The sequence below is a fragment of the Aythya ferina genome, assembly GCF_964211825.1.
Source record: "Aythya ferina genome assembly, chromosome: 5".
NCBI lineage: Eukaryota > Metazoa > Chordata > Aves > Anseriformes > Anatidae > Aythya > Aythya ferina.
The window spans coordinates 32,515,721-32,537,465 of record NC_140301.1 but is presented as its reverse complement, the minus strand read 5'-3'; the positions used below and the strand labels follow the sequence as shown (position 1 = coordinate 32,537,465).

General features: G+C 40.3%; 1 protein-coding gene across 3 annotated transcripts; it reads right to left on the bottom strand.

Annotated features, from left to right (window-relative positions):
* Positions 1–198: 198 nt before the first annotated feature.
* On the bottom strand, positions 199–21,742 carry EXD1 (exonuclease 3'-5' domain containing 1). 3 transcript variants are annotated; one of them, XM_084521022.1, is made up of 11 exons: positions 21,552–21,742; positions 20,804–20,872; positions 19,724–19,775; positions 17,995–18,131; positions 16,617–16,681; positions 15,368–15,454; positions 14,188–14,292; positions 13,989–14,069; positions 9,090–9,233; positions 7,274–7,465; positions 199–1,529 (listed from the first exon to the last, which is right to left on the bottom strand). In XM_084521022.1, the coding sequence occupies exons 1-11, from the start codon at positions 21,676–21,678 to the stop codon at positions 1,221–1,223; spliced, it is 1,368 nt and encodes a 455-aa protein (XP_084377148.1). In that variant the 5' UTR covers positions 21,679–21,742; the 3' UTR covers positions 199–1,220. The 3 variants fall into 3 exon arrangements, with proteins under 3 accessions (XP_084377148.1, XP_084377149.1, XP_084377150.1); XM_084521023.1 differs by having other exon boundaries at positions 20,700–20,872; positions 21,709–21,727; XM_084521024.1 differs by lacking the exons at positions 7,274–7,465; positions 9,090–9,233.
* Between the last annotated feature and the right edge of the window lie 3 nt (positions 21,743–21,745).

The following is a 21,745-nucleotide window of genomic DNA, read 5'->3' as shown; positions in this document are numbered from 1 at the left end:
TGAGGGGAGCGGGTGGGCCCAGGGGAGTGCAGCTGTGAAATGCGAGGCTCTGAGCAGCCCGCGTGTTCCACAGCATCCGCCTGCCTAGGGAAGTCTGGTTCCAGATAAACGGTATGAAATCCAGTGCTGAGAAGGGGCCCATCTCCTAGCAGCCCAAGTGAAACAGACTCCATCTCCACATAAAAACCTGTATGAAACTTGTTTCAAACCTGGTTTATTTTTTCTACAGCAAACTGCGACAAAGTACCTATACAATTTAGTTACAGAATACCATTAAGGTTACACCAAAAAATGGTCCAAGACTCAGGCACTGCCTGCACGTCCTTTGTCACTGTGGCAGAGCACTATCAGCTGGAGAAGTTTTACTTTTACTGAATAACAGCCAAAGCAAGCACACCGAGAATAAACTAGTTTTGCTGTTATATCTTGGAGGAAAATGCTAGACACCTTTGCAACTAATTTAACTGTTCTCCTCCCACTTTCAGAATAGACACTTGTGCATATACACACATTACTGCTACTGCCTTATCTACACAAGTCTGATAGAGTAGGGCTGACACACAATGGCAGAGTGCAACATAATAAGCAGAATGCTTCTTTTGTCAGCTAGCCTAAAATCTCCCTGAGTTGGCAGAAGAGTCCTTTTAGTGAGTACACCTCTGCCGTTTTTGCCATGACAGCTGTTGGTTAGGGCGGGATCCTTTGCACTCTCCTAATCGTGGCTGTTGTTTAGATATACCAAGAGACTTATCTGTGTATAAACCAAGCCCACGTTAGTTGGCCAGAACTCGTATTTTTTTTTCCAAGCAATCCCTTTCTAATCTCAATGAACAGACACGTTAGGAGCTCCCCTATTTAGATGTTTGGTCTGTGTGGGAGTTTTACATACGCTGCAACAGTTGACAACAAAAGAACCAATACAACTGAAGACACTTGTCTAATAAAAAAGTCAAGAGCAAAACCAGCTCATAAAAAAAAAAAAAAAAAAAAAAAAAAGATCTCAAAACAGATCTTGACAAATCACACAGCAGGAATTGCCTTAGCATTAGAGAAACCATCATTATTTCCCATCAACAACCTGTTTATCTGTCCTTTTAAAGAGAGGAGTTTTCATTTGGTACTTCTACACGGGGAACAGCCCCTTTTCATTCATTTGGATGTCCTCGGATTTGCAATTTGAGCTCACCAAGTCACCTGTATCAAAGATTTTTTTTTTACAACTAGTTTGAGGTTGGTTTGAAGTTCTCCCACAGTCTTGCCACTTGATTTTGATTCTCATGCTCTTCCTGACAAAGTAGATCCTGATTGTTGAAGGATGTTCGACTCATTGCTCCATTTGGGGGAAGACAGTCCCTGTCATCTCTATGCGCCCCATCCTTCTGTGGATCGTTTTTCTCATTTATTTTCATGGCTGGCCTGATCAAAAGCCCATCCTCATTCATCCTGTAGTCTTTCACTGCTTTCTCCCTTCGCAGCTTCTGGTCGCCTGCCAGCTGACGCAGCTCCTTTGGCAGCTCCCTGCAAGTGGGCTGATAAGGGAAAAAGAAAAGAAAGAGAAAAGAAATCAAAACAATACATATGCATACACATGCTCTACTTTTGTTAATATCAGATAAGAGCTCCCTCTGTAATTAGCCAATGAAATAGAATAATCATCTCCCATTACATCTACTGAATGCATTAACTACCTGCAAACACTATCTTGGGGGGAGGGAGGGGGAGACACTCCTCTCCCTTTCAAAGGCAACCCAAAGATTAGGCCTGCTTTATTGTTTGTTCCTTTATTACGCAGATCTTCAAGATTTAAGTAATATTTTGCATATGGGATTTAGATTTCTCCTGAGATCTTTTGCACTATAAAGGTGTAAAGCCCCCATAGAGGCATGACCAGTTCAGTTTTCCTGGTAGAAGCCACTGCAAAGGCAACTTTTCTGGCTTTTCTTTAAAAACATGGTATTTGTATCCTAAAAACAAATGTATATATATATAAAAACAACAACATAGTTTATAAATCAATAGAACAGCTGCTTAGGAAGAACATGAGAAGAAATGCTCTCCTTAAAGATTCGACTAGATGATCTTGGAGGTCTTTTCCAACTTGAATGATTCTGTGATTCCTTGACTTGGTTCTGAACAGTGCATGGAACTCTGTACAAAACATCACATTTTCATTCATTTTCATTCAAAACCATTTGAGGATCCGCTATTAACAAGGACTGCAGTGCTCGCCGTGCTTGTAGGAACAACAAAAATATCCACAACTGCTTTCATCTATAGAAAGGGGAGTTGCACATAAATAAGGAAGCTTGCTAACAAGCAGCCAAGCAAATTCAGTTCTAGCAGGTTGCATGGGGACAACTTCAAGACAACACACAGGCAGCACAGAGCAAACATTACTTAACGGCAAAACATCACAGAAAGTGAAAGGAAACCGGCAGGACTGCAGAGCAGGGGAACAGAAACTATTAAATAATTACCCTTCAGAACAGTGAAGCCCCATCCAAATGAAGAAATCAGGAAGGATGAAGTTGCAGAACAAACAAAAGGCAGGCCAGAAGAATTTAATTATTATTTAGCAAAAACAAAACAAAACTTTCTGTAAACACAAGAAGCACATAAAACATCAGCCATGCTGCTGGGCCAAGCGATGGTCAGAACACAAAAGCAGCACAGGAACAAACACAACATATTTTCACTTCTGCATTCAACATGAAAAAATGTGGAGGCTCCCACCCCAAAAACACTTGTTGTGTATCCAGAATGTTTCAGATTGTTGCATAAATATTTGTCCTGATACTTTAAACAGAAACAGCGAGGTGCATTTCACCCAAGATTCCTGGAACAGTGATGAAACAGCTGAACAAGCAACTCTAGTAACTTGCTTAAAACCTGCCTTGATATCCAGGGACTGGACGATGGTGCATGTTTAAAGACAGGCCAGGGGAAGACAGGGGAAAGCTTCATGCTGGTTCAGGCAGCTGTCGGTATGGGCACACTGGCAGAAACACCAAGAGCAGGAGAAGTAAAAATACAGATAGGATACTCTATGGGAGTCATCATAGCCTTTGTAAAGGGAAACCATGCCTCACAAAACCTGCATCTAGAAGTCCGCGCAGATCCAGAGGAAGGCAAAATAGTTCAGACAGCATTAAGAAAAAAAGCAGATGAAGCGCTTAGTTGCAAACCCCCCACCTTCAGGTCTGTTTAGCCAGAAGAACTTGCATCCAGCTTCCCGACTGCCACAACTGTGCTACAGTACCAAAGCTCTGCTTGTGAACAACCACCAGTTAAAGTGCTGCGCTTCTAAGAGATCACTTGCTTCTTAACACCAATGTGCTCCCAGGCAGCATTTGCTTCTTTGAATCTAAGTCCTACACATCAAAAGGCAGTGATACTTTCAAACCCCTAACCACATACAACAGAAATCTACAAGGACAATTGGAAATTTCACACACAGCTCCTGTACTAGCTTATTTCTAGAGACAGCACTGCAGAGGCACAGAAATCCATTTTACTTCATTTCTGCGTCCACAAAGAGAGTAGTTACTCCTGGCAGAAAGCAATGCTGAAAATACAGGAAATAGCAGAGACCCAGAGTTGGGAAATCTAGGATAAGCTCGCTCTCAGCGGTGAGGGAAGATCACCACTTGAGAAAGACAGAATCACACAGAATCACAGAATTTCTAGGTTGGAAGAGACCTCAAGATCATCAAGTCCAACCTCTGACCTAACACTAACAGTCCCCACTAAACCATATCCCTAAACTCTACATCTAAACATCTTTTAAAGACCTCCAGGGATGGTGACTCCACCACTTCCCTGGGCAGCCTGTTCCAAAGTCTAACAACCCTTTTGGTAAAGAAGTTACACTTTACAGCACAATTACATTCATCAGCCTAATTCACACCTATCTTTCCTCATCTTGTACTGGATGCAGCAACCCCTAAGGGAATGCAGTGACCTCGCTGCAGGGCAACTGAGGAGGCTTGGCTCTTTCTCCTTGATTATGCATGTTCACTTTTCCTTTCTTTTTCTGTTCCTGAGAATAGGAACAACAGAGGGCCCCACCCAGAGGCAGAATCTGCTCCCAGAGGCAGAATCCCCTGATTAGACAGAGAAAGGAGGGAGTTGCTAGTTGCCCTGATAGCCATTGTTCAGCATTATTCCTCAGTACTCAGCATTACTCAATTCACAGGCAACCTTGGTCTGGAAAGCCAAAACATCTTTTTCACCGCATGTATCCTGATACTGTTGTAAGACACAATAGCTGTTGGCATGATGAATTTCTGGATGCAGCAGTGACCCAGGAAAGATTAGGAGGATGCCACAACACTAATCTGAGCTGAAGTTCAATGGTGTCAGCTCTGATCTAGAAGCTGCGATTCACCATGGCAGCTTGTGCAAAATGACTTTATGGCCCCGGAGCATTCATGGGCTTTGCTGCAGTCCTGCTTCAGCAACTGAGGACTCACTTCTGGTTCTCCACGGTTGCCATAATGCATGAAGAGAGCACAGTAGACTCCTATTTCATGTTCTCAGAGTGTTTCCCCTGCACAGGTATTTACTTCAGAATCTAAGGAGATCCACTGTTTCTCCTGAAGTAGCATTAGAACTGCGTCAGATGATGCTTGGAGAACAAAGTCATCAAGCACAGGGACTCTGCTGCTGCTGGAGTCTGGCTCCAAGATAAGACGAGCTCATCATACCAAACTGCTGTACACCAGGAGTCCAGCAATGTTTTTGCTACAATGGTGATTGAACAGTTAGAAGATCTACATCCAGCAAATTCCAAGTAAAAATGGGCCCACTTTACTAATAAAGAAAGACAGCTACATTGAAGAATTAGGATGTTGAACAATTAAGTACAGTAGACTAGAAGTTAACTATGGAAGGTCAAATAAGAAAGGAAGGACAATGTCCAGCCATGTATAAATCCTGCTAGATTCAGGTCACCTTTAAAAAAAAAAAAGTTAACTTCAAGAGGTTGCCTCTTCATTCAGTGCTTTCTATCAGATTGCTCCATATTCTTTTAGTTGGTATGAGACCTCTTCAAGTGATATTTTGTAGAATTATATCCCAACTACAAGCCAGTAAATCCCACAGAGCTTAACTTAAATTTTAACTAGTCGGTATAAGAAGTAAAATAGCTCTTTTACAGTAAAAGGATTTTCCAAGTAGCTTTATACTTTAGCTCCACAAGAGAACCGGATCTGAATAAACGCTCTTTGATTCAGGGAATTAATAAACAGTCAGAGAAACTACAAGTTGCATAAAACTATTTATTATTTTTAACCAGATTTAGTTGAACTTGTCAACTCACAAAGGATGTCCTTAAAATTAACTTTGATTTCTTACTTCGTTGAAAAAAATCAAAAAAATCAAAAAAAAACACACAAACAAATAACAGAAAAAAAAAGCACCAAACCATGGAGGTTTGCTTGGGCTTTAAATACGTATCAAGCAGATTTTTGTTCTAGTATGGGACTTTCATCTGTGTGATCCTCTTACAAGATATAAAAAGGAAAATGATTAACAGTGAAATGATGGTAAAAATGGCTATTCTTACTGTCCATACTACAAGATTCCTAAAGCAACTGCAAGTATGACCATCAGATGTGATATTAAATAAGCCTTAAAAATGCCATTTGAAATGCTCATGATCAAATTAATCCCTTGGCTAATCTTATGCAGTAAATGGATTTAAGAAAGGATTGGCTTCAGCAACTGTTAACCTGACTACTGTTTGAAAATTCTACAAACAAATAGCCCAATGTTAATTACTCTGTAATCTTTTCACTTCTAAAAAACATTTCTTTTCCCCTCTAAAATGCATGCAAACATAGGACAGATACACTGGAAATTCAGATGTCATGCTCATTTTTTTCAATGAGGTATACACAACCTTCTGTTTTTGAAAACTCTTCTTTCAAAAGAAAAGGTTTTCAGATATGATCTGTGAAGCAACTGTGACCTCTTGTGGTTATCTACATTCATCTCCTCTTAAATCCTCACTAATGGGATTTACTGCTCTGAGCCCTTACATAGTTCTCAAAGGATTCAAGTCTGTACTCAAGTGCTTTGTTAAACCAGGGCAAAGAAACAGATAAACCTGTCCCTTAAGATAGACCTGTATTCACTTTTCCAAACAAATATTTCAAGGTATTTACAACCGCAAAAATGAGCTAATGACATGATCTAATCACGTTAGTTCAGTCTCCTCATGATGAATGAAGATGTCTGGCAACTTACCTTTTGCTCTATCTTAACAGCAGCCGTATCTTACATAGTTATTACAAGCCCTGCTAAGATTTCTTCACTAAAGACACTGAAAAAGACCACACCATCACCACTGCCTATTTGGTTTGCATGGAACTTTCTTCCCATCAATGAAGAAGATCAAGTTCCTTAACCAAAAATCCTGCACACAACTACCTCTATAAATGAAGAAGGAATTACTGAAGTGTCTGCCATACAAAAGCCACTAAAAGTTATCTGGACAGCAATACTACTGGCTCTACGTAACCAAAGATGAAAAGTGTTACGTGACTGGATTTTTTAGATAACTCAGATGACAATAGATTTGAAAGAAAAAAGTAACTCATGTCCTTACAGAAATAAAAACCTTTGGGCAACAAAACATAACATTTCTCAGAAACACACAGGATATTCAAATAACTCAGCAATAAGGGTGAACAACTGGAGAAAAAAAAAATTAACAACTTTTGGGGAGTAAAACTTCTTATCAAACCAAAGCAACTCTGGCAGCTCCAAATAACACCACTTTGCAACTGCCTGTTGCTCTTCATGTCCACAAACACACGTACCCTCCACTGAGCCCAGAGGTTCTCAAACTCAGATCAAAATGAACAGAAGGCATGTGTCCATTCCTTAACAGTTGCAGCTCACCACCCACAGTACTAAGTTAATGTGCATTTGTGCAAATAGACTGACCTGAAAGGCAGGCAGATCACAGAATCACAGAATCTCTAGCTTGGAAGAGACCTCAAGATCATCGAGTCCAACCTCTGACCTAACGCTAACAGTCCCCACTAAACCATATCCCTAAGCTCTACATCTAAACGTCTTTTAAAGACTTCCAGGGATGGTGACAGACACCATCACTTCTGCTGCTGTGCTCCAGAAGCAAGATGTGGCATGAAGTAGGGTGCACAGCTGCAGAAGAGGAAGCTAATTTAACTATGTCCTCCAGAGTTCATCCATCAGAGCCTTAGATCACATTACCAGGCCGAGACACAAGCTAGGACATACCCACCTTTGTGCTCCTAAGGTGATCTCCAGATCCATTCCGATAAGCATTTAAGTAATCATTCACCACAGCTGTTAGGTCAGACATCAAATTATCCATTAGAGATGAGTGGACCATCAGAAGGTACATAGCCTTCAGAGCAAGCGCTTGAAGCAGAGAAGGTGGAAAGGGTCTCAAGAACCATATATTGGGATTCTCCTGTGTATCCCAATACAAATGAAAACAGTTATTCCAGTAGCAAGAATTATAACAAAACTTTTCATCACGTTCTACTGCAGTTTAAACAATATTGCCAGATCCTGATCTCTATTTCAGTACTATTGAACGCTTGCAGTTTCTAAGGCCATCTGCATACAACCCTGGGGATATCAGAGAAGAGGAACTCTGGGAGGAATTACTTCTTAAAAAACAACAGAAAAAACAACGTACACCTACTACAGTGTGTAAAGCTAGGTTGTCTCTCATCTGTCTAAAACAAGGTAGGAAACTAGCTGCATCTTTCAAAGAGTGAAACCTAAAGATCAAGTTGGAAAAAAATCTCCCATCAGGGAAGCAGCCAGGGATAGGAACAATTTCAGTCAGCACAACTGAAACTAACTCTCATGTTCTGTAAGTCCCAGTGAAGCAGCATGACCATGATACTGTGAGCAGAAGTATCGCTACAGTCCCTTATGGTGGTATACTTACTATACACGTATTACACAGTCATTTTTTACTTTTCATCTTCAGACCAATAGAATGACTTGTGAAAGCTAAACATGGAAGGCAAGCCTGTTGTCATTTGGCTTAGATTTGCCATACAGAATTCTCTAAAATGAAATTCTGACAGACGCTATTGGAATTCAGACACCAAAGTAAAAAATAAAGAGGTGTTCAAATTTGAGATTTCACTGAGCAGCTATCAGTTTAAAAATAATTTGCCTGAACAAATTATAGCCATATCAAAAGGTATATAATTGAGGCTTTTGATGAAAACTTCCTATCAATGAATAGATTGTGCAAAACCACTCAGATTTACTCAGGAAGTTACAAAACTAGTATAAAGGCAGAAAAAGATGGTCTGGCAGAACAGAGCTTGTTCCCATTCACAAAAGAAATCCTGTCTGCATAGCGGGGTCTCATTAAGTATCTAGCTCCTCCCACATTTAACAGTATCTTTGGAAGTCCTCCTCCCAGCCCCCTCAACTAAAAGAAAGGTCAGGTGATTAAAAATTCAACAAAGAGATATCACACCTGGCACCAGCCTATTTACATGCTATTTATCCAGGTTACACTCCCCAGATCTTGGGAACTTCTTGCCTATTAAGACTTCCCTTGCCTGTCCCTCTCTGAAAGATTAACAAAAACACGGACAATTATATAGCAAATGACACTGAACTGTGCTGTTACTCTCATTTTTCCATTCTCGCAGTGCTGGCTAGAGTGTTTCCTCTTTCCCTACATGACTCAGGGTTCATTTTACCCGATTTGTTCTTTTGGAGCTAGGTTTCAGAATTAGTCAAGTATATTAAGATATCCAGACCATTTTTTACCAGTTACGCAAAACTTCTATTGCACAAGCTTTGTGTTTCTTCAATACTCAATTTCAAATGTACTATTAGGAAATACTAGCATAAGCATTGACGGGAGCTGAAGCATGCATCTGTCTCCCAAATGACTATTACGAAATGTCCTTAACTACAGCAATTTGACTACTAAAGAGTGCCATGCTCTTAAAAAAAAAAAAAAAAAAAAGAAAAAAAAAGAAAAAAAAAGAATCTGAAAAGGGGCACAGCACAGCTCACAATTCAGTCTTCAGAGGTGCCTCACTGAATCAACTCACTGAAGCCACTTCCTGCCTGCACTTCATGAGGGCATCCCATTTGGAAGGTATCTTCAAGTGCTGCATCAAACACTCCTGCAACGTGCAGACACGGTGTGGAAAGTAGCCTCCTGTTGCCATTGAGAACTGCAGAACATCAGCCACCTGTGATGGAAGAAATCAGTATGTCCTCCCCAGTGTCTGATGAGCAAAAGCAGAGAATGTGGAGATTTGACAGAGGGGAAGCATATTACAATACAAAAAATATACTGCAGACACATTAATCCTCATTTTGACTGTATACAATTGCAGAAGTAGTAGTCTGACTCCTTAAAGCCATCAAGTTAAATGAAGAGTAAATCAGGTTATAAGAATGATTTCTCCAGACAGCACATTAGGAATAGTATCAGAAGAGAGTAAGCACACAGTGATACTTCCCCTACTTCTTGTTGCTTTTTTTTTTTTAAACACAAAGTAGTGATGCAATGCAAGGAAAACACGATGAAAGAATATGTAAATGGTCTAAAACCTTTTGACAAAAAACTGATTTTGCCAGTAAAACTTATCTTTGACAGCATACAGACCCAAAACTGAAAGAGACAACAACCTACAGCAGTAACTGCATGGCATATTTTTTGCTTGTTTCCTATGCTGGTTTTATCCTTTTTACCCTTCACAGTATCAGGCTCCAATTTTTGCTACTAATTAGGGAACACTAGGATGACTGGGACTATTTTAACAGGTGCAGAGCGGTGACAATGGAAAACAGAAGCTTGGAAGAGAGTCTACCCACCAGGGAAGCAGAGAAGAGAAACTGAAAAGGCTAGAGCCACCTTCAAAATCTAATACTTGAGTGATGCATCATTAGAACCAAGTTCTCAGACTTTCTCTCCTACTCAAAACCCCAGACTCCTACTCTGGTCCTCTGGAATCCCCGCTGACCTCTCATAATCGTTGTCTCCTTTCTAACTTTGTTACGAAACCTGAAGCCAACACTCTTAACGCAAGTATCTACAGACCTGCCAACAAAACCTGGAGTTTACATGCTAGCCCAGTTTTACTGCAAGCGTTACAGCTGAAGCTGCTGTTTGAGCTGTTCTACCAGGAGCTGTCCATGTGCTATCCAGACCAGGCCATACAGCGCTTTACAGCCCCAGTCCAACCCCTGCAATGGTGACAACAGGATTTTCTAGCTTTGACTTCTTCTGGCCACTTACACTGAGTGCAAATTCCAAGACTAGCCTCCCAGTTCCTGACTTATCTAAGTCTTTTAACTTAACTAAGTCTTTTGAAAATACATCTATTTTCCCATCCAATAGCAAAGGCAAACAAACTGGTATGATTTACTACTGAGTAAAGCTGACTCTAAGGCATCAGCTGCCTTCTCTGGGAGAGAAGCCATGTATTTACTGTGCTTATCAGAAGAAAGCAGTAAGCAAATCCATTTACTGAATTCCCAAGGAATAAAAGCTTTTACTAAAGTATTATGAGGAAGATGAAAAATGCTAGTGCACCACAAGTAGAACAAGCCATCTTGGACTAAGGAAAGAAATGATGTCAGACCTCCGATGCTCTGTAGTAGAACAAAGGATCTAGGACAGCCTATACTTCTGGTATGCTGACTACGCTGCTGTAGTCCAAAGAAGTCTACAAGCATCAGCTAAAAAGTAACAGTATACATGGAGAAAGGAACTGCAGTAATCCAATCTGATTAATTCACTGAAGACAGGAAAATTAAGACCCAGTGAAAGCTGACTTTCACTGGTTTGTAAGCACAAATAACCAGGTAAAGAGGGAGTTTCCATCATTTCTTACTGAACAGACCTTTTTACTGTACCTCTGACCACTAAAAACTCATTTGGCTTTTAGCTCTCAATGGCCAAATGCAGATGAAGAGGAACCTCAGGAAAGACCTTCTGAAGCAGTCAGTTATTTTTACTCAAAGTCAAGATAAAGACTTTCAAATCTATGGAGATGAATATTCCATTCCTCCAGAAGGTTAGAGAGGGAATTACTAGTTTTTGTTTTTTTTAAAAAAAAGTGAATGCTTTCCAAACAAGAAGATAATAGACTTAAATATTTAAACAAAAATGCAGTCTATTCATAAAAATCCTAATCTGAATGCACAAGATTAGAAAACAAACTTAACAATGAAAACAGTGTTTTAGCTATCACTGAACTCTCTCAGAAAATCTTAGTCATTGCATGCTAATGGCTTGGATTCAAGGGCAGAAACTGACTACTACATGCTAAAGAGGTGTGTACGTGTGTTGATCTGTGGAACCAGACCACAAATACATCACTTTCACATTTTATGATTAAACTTAGCATGAACCTCTGTTTTATGGACAGTCTCAAGTTGTTGTCCTTTCTTTATTCTTCTGGTACACACATCTAAGAAGAATTGCATTATTTCATTTAATTGTAAACAACTATGCAGCCAACAACATTTTAAAAGAAGCAGAGATTTCAGAGCATGAGAATGCTCTAATCTGATGGTGCAGCACAGAAGAGTCTGAGAAGGCAGCATTATGGATGCACATTAGAAACCTTTCACTGATGTGCACTACATGTATATTATTACAAGCAACAAACAGTTACAGCAACTGGCCAAACCATGGGTAAAACTTTTCAAATGATGCAGGCAGAATCCCATTTAAACCAGAATTCTTCAATTCACTGCTGTGTTTTTAAACAGTCTCACTTGCACGTGCACTTGTGTATGCAGCCTGCTCCAATTTTAAGAATTGCTTCTCAGTGTTAAGTGCTTCACAAAGAGCCCCTGTGAGAGTTTGCTCATAGGAATTTCCCGGTTACTGTCTCCAGACAGTAGATGACAAAAGTAGATGACAGCTCCATACTGTAATAACAGGCACGCTTTAGGGCAGTCAAAACCAAACTGCTCCCCTAGCTTACTTATATTGGATGTATGATTCAGACTCAGATCAATGGATCAGAGTAATTGAATCTAAGCCTAAAGATCTATTAATGCAAGAAAAGCATGCGTGTCAGCTCACACTGAAACAGAACTATGAGAGCCATTTATGGGCCTCAGAGGTCCTAGCATGGGTCAGTCTGGTTAGGTATTTCCACTGTACCAGTTACATGTTCTAGGCAGCACAATTGCCTAGTTAATACATTAGCAGCACTGGTAGGAATTTTCTTCTTGACCTTTTTCATGCAGTCCAGACTTAACACTGACATTGATTGATACTTGACTTGTAGTAGAACACTACAAATTTTTAGGGGCAGAAGGCCAAACTAACATCAGAGAGGGACTGAAAGAAAGTTTTGTTGTATAACATTTACTATATAACCCAGACTAGGACTTTGAAGAACTACTACAGACAGTCATGTTTATGACATGAAAAATCAGTGCACACACAAGGACAAGAATAACACACCCACACCCACTACAAACAGTGATAGACATTGTTATTTTCTTCTCTGAAAAGGCTCTAATTTTCCACTTAGTCATGCAACATTTTAACTACAACAATTACCAGAGCTAGCACTAGCAAAAGCAAAGATTTTTGTGATTATCTGGCCTATACTCTCACTTCCACAACTGTGTTTATTAACAGACACTCCCATTCCTGGATACCTGTAAGTCTGTTTTCTGCACTTGTGAAAGGGTCAGAAAGGGTAACCAGAAATATAAAACACAAGTCTATCTGGCTCCAGTTAAAGCCACAGTAGCATCAGGTTGTGCCAAGTTTTATCAAGACCCATTAGCATATATTAAAAAAAATAAATAAATAAAAAAATGCTGCTAGTATTAGATATTAACAATCTCTTAAAATGGGGATTTAGAGATACCCAAAGCACCTCTCATAGATTGATGCTTCTCTTGACTAAGATAAAAGCTTGTTCTGTGAAAAACTAGTATTTTTAATCTATTCTGGTCTACACAAGACAAGCTCTAAATAGCAGCCTTGCCTGGCAATTCTTACCTGGAACAAAAATACATTTAGAAGGCTCAACTATCACCACATTCCACTGACATTAAACCTTCCTTGAAAGAAGGCTCTGAATAAGGCTCAGTTTTCACAGAATCACAGAATCACAGAATTTTCTAGGTTGGAAGAGACCTCAAGGTCATCGAGTCCAACCTCCAACCTAACGCTAACAGCCCTCCACTAAACCATATCCCTAAGCTCTACATCTAAACGTCTTTTGAAGACTTCCAAGGATGGTGACTCCACCACTTCCCTGGGCAGCCTGTTCCAGTGCCTCACAACCCTTTCAGTGAAGAAGTTCTTCCTAACATCTAGCCTAAAACTCCCCTGGCTCAACTTAAACCCATTCCCCCTCGTCCTGTCACCAGGCACGTGGGAGAACAGACCAACCCCCACCTCGCTACAGCCTCCCTTGAGGTACCTAAAAAGAGCGATAAGGTCGCCCCTGAGCCTCCTCTTCTCCAGGCTGAACAAGCCCAGCTCCCTCAGCCGCTCCTCGTAGGACTTGTTCTCCAGGCCCCTCACCAGCTTCGTCGCCCTTCTCTGCACCCGCTCAAGCACCTCGATGTCCTTCTTGTAGCGAGGGGCCCAAAACTGAACACAGTACTCGAGGTGCGGCCTCACCAGAGCTGAGTACAGGGGGACGATCACCTCCCTAGCCCTGCTGGTCACGCTGTTCCTAATACAAGCCAGGATGCCGTTGGCCTTCTTGGCCACCTGAGCACACTGCTGGCTCATATTCAGCCGACTGTCCACCATCACTCCCAGGTCCTTCTCTGCCTGGCAGCTCTCCAACCATTCCTCTCCCAGCCTGTAGCTCTGCTTGGGGTTATTGCGCCCCAGGTGCAGGACCCGGCACTTGGCCTTGTTAAACTTCATGCAGTTAAACTCTCATCAAATGATTTGATTTGATTTTCTCTCATCAAAACTTTTGTTGCCAACCAGAGTATGTGAAGGGTACCTGTGTATCAAAGACATTGCAGAGAAGGACGCTGTACTGGTGAAAAAGGCAGTCTGAGATCCAACGGCAGTCATGTATGACCTGGAGAAAGAAAGAGCTGTCAGACAAACCTGTATCCAACTGCAATTTTTCTGGTAATCACTACATCTATATGCAACCCCTCCTACCTCAGATGTCCTCACACACCCTTAACCCTTACCTTCAAGATGTTTTTATCTTCCAGCACCATCTGTAATCCATTTTTGAAAGCTTGAGGTCCCAGAAGGAAAATATCAAACAGAAAAATACGGCTCTTTGTTGCTATCTACGACAAATTGAGTTAGAAAGAAGATGAGTGAGAGAGACAAGAACAATGGATTTTAAGGTAGGAGAAAGCACACTGTCACATACAAGACAACCTTATATACAAGTACACATTAAGCAGCACACTTTCAGTTTCCTTAATGCTAATCTATGAGAAAGACTTGCTTTTTTCACAGATAACTCACAATAATTAGGAAAAATGACCTAGTAGTCTACTATACACATTTAAAGGTAGCATTTTGCTGCATTTTAAGAGCAAGCCCTATCCAAAGCACTTTGCATAAATTCCTACATGTACCTCAATGTCATTTCTAAGGAATCCGATCAAGAAAAATTATTGTTTCCATGACATTCCTTTAGGTGTCAAAAACTGCTACAAAAAAAAAAAAAAAAAAAGGACATTGTTTTCCACTACACCATTCAACATAGGCCATAACATTTAGATGTTGTCTATTCTCAAACTCATAAAGGCTTAACAAAAGCTGATATATGAATACAGTTTAGCCATGCCAAAGCAAACATTCTGTAGACACTTACTTCTGCAAGTTTGAACTCCCACACAAGTTTTTGCTTTGGATTAACCATGCCCACTTTAAACCTCCTTAAAAATAAACCAGGATACTTTTGAGTATATAAAACAATATTAATTTCCATCCCTTCCTGGTCAGATATTTATATCATCAGAGCTAATCAAGATATTTTATCATCTTTAGCTGCATTTTACTTCTCCAGTTATATTGGCATTGTGATTAGGTGGGTTTTGCAGTTGTTCCATAGGCAACAGCTGTACTATTGTACTACCTCTACCTCTATTCAAGTAAATAAAGATGGCAAACCAACCAAATTATTTGTTATATACAAATATATGTGATATACAAGTAATTATTATATTGCCTTACAATGGCATAATTCTTCCTGTAACAGGTAGTGCATGAAAACACTTAATTGTCTCGACGAAAATCATATCCCTTACCAAAAGAGTCACATTAGTACATCTTAAGCACAGGCTAATCCCCAAACATTTATTAGTTTTGCATCCATTTAGGGGCACATCTGGGGAAACACCTGCTTCTTACCTGAAGCCAGGAGAGTTTTCCATGACGACATAAATTAACACCTTCTCCAACTACACTAACAACATGCTGCTGTTTCAGGTGTAGCACCTAATGAAAAACAGGGACAAAAATAATCAGTGCCAGAGAACGATAAGCAGAAGGACAAATAGTAAAGCTGGATTTTTCTGGTCACGATCCATATGTAAGATAAATACAAATCAGGAACACAATGAATCCTGCGGATATAGCGATCCAAACAGATGCAGGATCAGTCCAGTTACAGATAGATAGCTGGGTATTCCACAACTAGAAACAACACATTTAATAGAGATCATTAACTAAAGATTATAAACTCCCCATATCTCCTCAGAAGAAATTCTCTTAACTAGGTTTAAGGAACTTCCTCAAGATCACAAAGAAGGCATTCCTGTTAGATAAAAGCAGGAACTCATCTTCTAAGGTATTCAGATAAACCTGTTACCCTCACAGAGGCAAGAAGTTTCAAGAGAATTAAGATAAATTAACCCATACTGCACATGCTGCATAAGAGTGGCAGAAATAAAAAGTCAGCTTCTTTTTCAAGCAAAAAATAAATTAATCTGTAAGCAGGGAAATCTTGCCCTGTGGTAAAAGAGCTTTTTCCTCTGTGTGCGCTCTCCATTTATCATAATAAAAACCCAAATCCCAGATGATGTAACTGCAAGAGAAAATGGCTTGGAAGGCATAGCATTGCTGGTCTAAGTCAGACCTAAAAATACTATTAGGTTCAATAAATCTATCATGGGTTCTGAAATTCTTCCTACCACATCCAGACGCTTCTAAAGTTCTAAACACCCATGAAAACGATTCCCTCTCCAAACACCAACAATTCCTCATGTTGTTCTCTTTCTAAAGAAAATAATTGTTCACTAACTAGTAATACTGACTCCTCATCACAGTTTACAGGTGAAACATTCTGAAAACAGCAACCAGCACACAATGGTACAAATTCATATCTGCTACAAACTCATGTGCACTGCACTCTTTCCCTGCATGTACGTGTATGTACAAGTTAAATATACTCTAAGACCACCAGTGACACCATTTCTACTTGACTTAAGAAGTCAGTTACTACTTATTACTGAATTTTCATTACAGTCTGCAGAAACAATTTCCAATACAATACCTCATGGAGCAGTGCTCACCATCTTGCACCTAACAGCTACTGACAAACCAAACAGAATGGGCTTAAAGTCATATATGCTGAGCAAAAGCTTTAGTTAATACTTACTGCTGGGCCAAATTTCTGCTGGAAGCAGTCAATAACTGTGTACTCTACCTTCTCTTCTTCTTTCTCTAAAATGAAGTTAAAAAAGCATTAGAAGCTTCATCTGATTGAATGAACTCTGAATTGAATGAACACAGAGTATGTATTTCAGTTATATAATCACTCTACTTCTCTGGTTTAGCTTCTCAGCTCTTCTCTACTCCCTGAACACATCCAAACAGACCATCGAATCACAGAATGGTTTGGGTTGAAAGGACCTTAAAGATCATCTGGTCCCAACCCCCCTGCCACACGCAGGGACACCTCTCACTAGACCAGGTTGCTCAAAACCCCATCCAACCCAGCTTTGTACACCTTCAGGGATGGAACAGCCATAACTTCAGGTTCAGTTTACTGGACTGTCTGTTTCAGATATACATAGTCTTGAGCATGAGCCAAAATTCTAAATTTTTCACAGAAATACTGACTGTTCAAAAGTTGCAGTGTTTTGTTTTGTCTTTGTGAAGTATAAAGAAAATAAAGATTTCAGTTCAAGAAACTGCATCTGTTAACAGAGGGCTAACAGAATTTAAGCCAGATTTTAGTATTTCAGAACACCTGCTTAACCAAGTCTAATGAACAGATAAAGGGCTTTCAAAAGATTTTCTTTCCTTTTAAATAAGATGCAAACATTAATAACACGCACCCATGACAACACAAGGACAGTCTTCCAAACTCTGAAATAACATCCTATTGCAAAATCACATGACAACATTTTAAAAGGCTCTCCCAGAGTACATCAGTCTCACTCATTTTCTTCCCCCCCTCCCAGGCAAAGGCAACCAACCTTCCTTTAGCCTGTACAGGCCCTGCATGCCTGTCACAGCTCTATGTGAACAGGGCGAGCCAACTGCGTTTTAGATCTGCACCTGTGGGTGTGCATACAGCAGGAACCGCTCAATCAAATCAATGCAAGTGCCTTCCAAGCGTAACAGCCAGTGCAGTACAGAACAGCAAGAGTCTTAGTGAGCTTTCACTTATTTGTCGTGCCATGTACATTTCAGGTACAAGGATAAGATTAAACAGCCACCACAGAGGAATGCTCACTGGCTGAAGCGCTTGACTTCTCCAAAAATTAGTTATGCTGCTCAGCCACTTTTACAGCTGATGAGAACCACAGGATTAACATTCTGGAAAGCAAACAAGTTTTTCTGATGTTGTGTACATATTTGCAGGCAAAAGGCACGTGTGCTGATACCGAGCTCTGTGCCTATCTGCCTGTGACCACTGTTCTTTCAGAATACAGCCTGTCCAGATACAGGCGAGCCAAGAGCCCACAGCTTTGGGGGAAGATCCTGTGTGACACACACTAACTACATTGCTTGACTAATATTCATGTTACCTGAGAGGGAGTACTTTAAGCTATTCAAGGCTCTGGGCTGGTTCTCGGGGAAAATGCCTGGAGAACTCCATGGGCTACAATCTGCTTGTCCTGTGTCTGCTCCTTTGTCCCCATTCCCCTCAGCAGCTGAAGTGCACCTGCAGGAGCAAGACAGCCATACATAGCACAAAAGTCAAAACATTACACATTTCACCAGCATGGATATTTTAATAAAGAAAATAATTCCATCCAACACCATCTACCTGCATCTAGACAAACTGCTGCACTGATGCAACTTCCTAACCCCATGTACATGATTCTTATGGGAGACTTTGAAGCTAACCCACTACATGGTTATTTTGCTCACAGGATCTTTATTTCACATGAAATTTCAGATTTATTTCTAAAACTAAAAGGTGAAAACAGAACCTGAACAGATTCACCACAAAGGTCAGCAATGAAGGTTTCAAGAGAAGAAAGAGCTAAAAGTACCATGAATGAAGTACCTGATCTAAGCCCGAGAACCACACAGTTGAAAAAATCTGCAAACTTTTAAACTGAAACTTTAATATTCGATCCATTATTTAATCATTATAATCACCCTCTGATTATAATCAGAGGTTTCAGTTTTCAAGTAATCAGGTTTCAGTTACAAGTTGGATTACAAGTTAATAGATCAGTAAAACAGCTTTACCCACTGAAACTTTACTATAATCAAGCTGAAGTTATTACATATTTAGTAGAGATGGTAGCACATCGAGGCCAGAAATTGACGTTTCAGTAAGGTGAATGTTTACCAACTCACGTATAAGATTTCTAAATTCTTAAACTCTAATTTCTAAAACAGGACAATCCGACATCAAGAGCACTTTACTGTGAAATACACCTTATTAGTATAAATTTCTGTGTACTGATATAAAACCCTCCCATTTTGATTATAGAGCTCCTACAGTGTATATCCCTACCTCAATATAATAAAACATAAAAATAACTCTTTATTTATAAAAATAAATGATCAACACTTAGATGTAGCTGAAAAATCTTGCATCTAAAATGGCATATTAAAAGATTAGTGCAAAAATAAATCTGTCACACAAGTGAGCACAGTATGTATGTTATTTGACAGGGAAGAAGGAGACAAGGCAGCAGCAAACAAGACAAGTGCTGCTAATCACAATTCTATGTGCTAACTATATTTTAAGGACTATACAATAGATATCTCTTCATTCCTACTTTTCTTAGGAGAAAAAAAATAAATAAATGTGGTTTTGTGAGAAGACCCAAAGCAAAGCCATTTAAGAGCAGGACACTGTAGAAGTCTGAAACATAGCCTTACCAGCTTCCTAAAGTCATGTTTATAAACATTTTACAGCATGTATATAAACATAACTTTCATGTACAATTCGCCTTCAACTATTCAGGCAGAAGAAATGTTCATGGAAAACCCTCCCTGAAACCACAAGCTGATCTGCAAACAAACCATGAAAATTATTCTACTCTGGAACATTAATGGGAACTAAAAAAAAATAATAATAAAAAAAGGAGAAATACTAAGTTATAGTTTGAAAGAGTCTTTTAAACAGTGGAGGCCTTCTACTCATCACCTTATTAAACTCTTTAGAGCAAATACAAACTTTACACAGCTGGGTCTGAACATCTGTAAGATATTAAATGCAGGTGGTGCCTCCCCTACCAATTGCATTCCTATCCCCATCTCCTACCACAAAAGGATGCAGGCATTTCAACATACTCAGACAGCACTGTTGCTCCATTCCCTGAATCCAGTTCATCCAGCACTTCCACTACAATAGAAATAAACAATTTATATTTTGCTGCTGACAAGCAACTTTCAGGAAATAACAAGTGTTAAAAAAGGAGAACTATAATGAATAATAAATAGCATAGGACAGACATATATACAAGAAAAGAAAACAAACTCAAAATACAGCTTAAATATTTTTAAATTCACTCTGACGTACAACTTATATAAAATAGCTCATATAAGTAACTTACAAAAAAGGTATCAGAACTTTAATATTTAAACAATAAGCAGTGGGCTTAGCATCCCACCAAAAATGAAGTCAATATTGAACTACAACTAATTATGCTACTTACTATTAAAAACATAAAACAGTACAGATATAAAAACTACAATGGAAAAAGGCAGATGGACACACATAAGTACTTGATAAGCTGCCTTCTAACTACTTTCCCCTCAGCACTTTGCCCTTTGTCCCCAAAGCAAAACTTGATAGCAGACACCCATAGAAATAAATGCATAGGACCTTTAAACACTATAATTTTTTTTTTTTTTGAGTAATTCTGTATTTTATGACTAGTGAATCACAGAAAAAGGCTCACATAAGCAGACCACTTAGTGGAGATTCCTTTCACCTGTGCAAGTAAAAGCAGAACCAAATTAACTAGAACTTTCAGCAATTTAACTTCCTAGCACAGAACATCTTGCACTTGTAAGAGAATGCACAATAAACGTGTAATTACGCCTTCCACCTTCAGGAAGTAAACAGGGAGCATGCATAGCTCAACTTCCTGATTGTTATTTCCATTAGTGGTCTTACTGAACTTTATTAATTAGCTCATCTACTTGTAAGCCTTAATGCAGTACAGTCACAAGACCTTCATGAAGCGTGCGATTACTATTTCACTAACAGGTAACTGGGGAACAAAAAGTGTGTGATTTCTAAAACATTCTGATTCCTACTGACTTTAGAAAAAAGTTGTGCAACTTAAGACTCCAGCAGTGACCAAAACTGAAATGCTGAACCAAGCGTCCATGATCCCCGTGTCTTAACACACATTAGGGCCTCACCACTGACTATCTCGTGTTCAAAGAACAGCTTTACTCCTGGGGTGCTTCTGCCAGTTTCCAAGTTCTTCACTGCAATCAGGGAGTAGAAAAAATAGGTTATGTCAAGTTCTGCTGTACAGGTAAAAACTTAGCACTTACTCAACAAAGCAAGAACAGAAGACCAGCTAGTTCTATTAATTACAATAGTCAATAAAATGGGGATTTTAAAGGACAGTATGTTCACTCTACATAACAGCATTTCCATACAATTACTCCGCGTGCTTAACAGGACAGACTTTTGGTCTGCTATACCCACATAATCTCGAACCAGAGAGCACAGGCAGATCCAGCTACTTTTATCTCAGCTTTAAGGCTGTGTTTTATTTATCCCAGGGCTGTTTAGGCTCTGGGGAACCACACACATGCATTGCGGCAGGCACAGCGAGTGCTGGGCAGGCTGTGAGCTGGAGGCCGCACACGCTGTCCCTGGGCAGTCCCTGCAGAAGTCACCCACGGCTACTTTCAGACCAAGGGGTTCAAACAGCAGGGGACAGGAGCGTCAAACACCGCTTTTAACGACGGAATGAGTTACTGGTGCTTGTCCCCCAGAAGTCAGGCTCACACAGAGCTGCTTTCCTCACAAAAAAAGAGCGGGAGCCCCCCCGGGCAAGCCGCCCCAGGGCTGTGAGGCACCAAATGCCCACAACAGCGCCTCAGCCTCCAGCCCCACACCAAGCCGGGGCGCTGGGGAACCACAGGCGGCCCCGACCTGTCCGCAGGAGCAGCCTCCGGTCGGGGCTGAGGTACTGCAGCACGCCCTGGAAGGCACCACCACGCACGGTGAGCCTGACGGGCTTGCCCAGGGCAGCACCGAGCTGCGGGCTGCTGAGCGCCATGAGGGCGGTGCGGCCACGCCGGCCGCGCACCTGAGGCGCCACACAAAATGGCGGCGGGGCGCGCGTG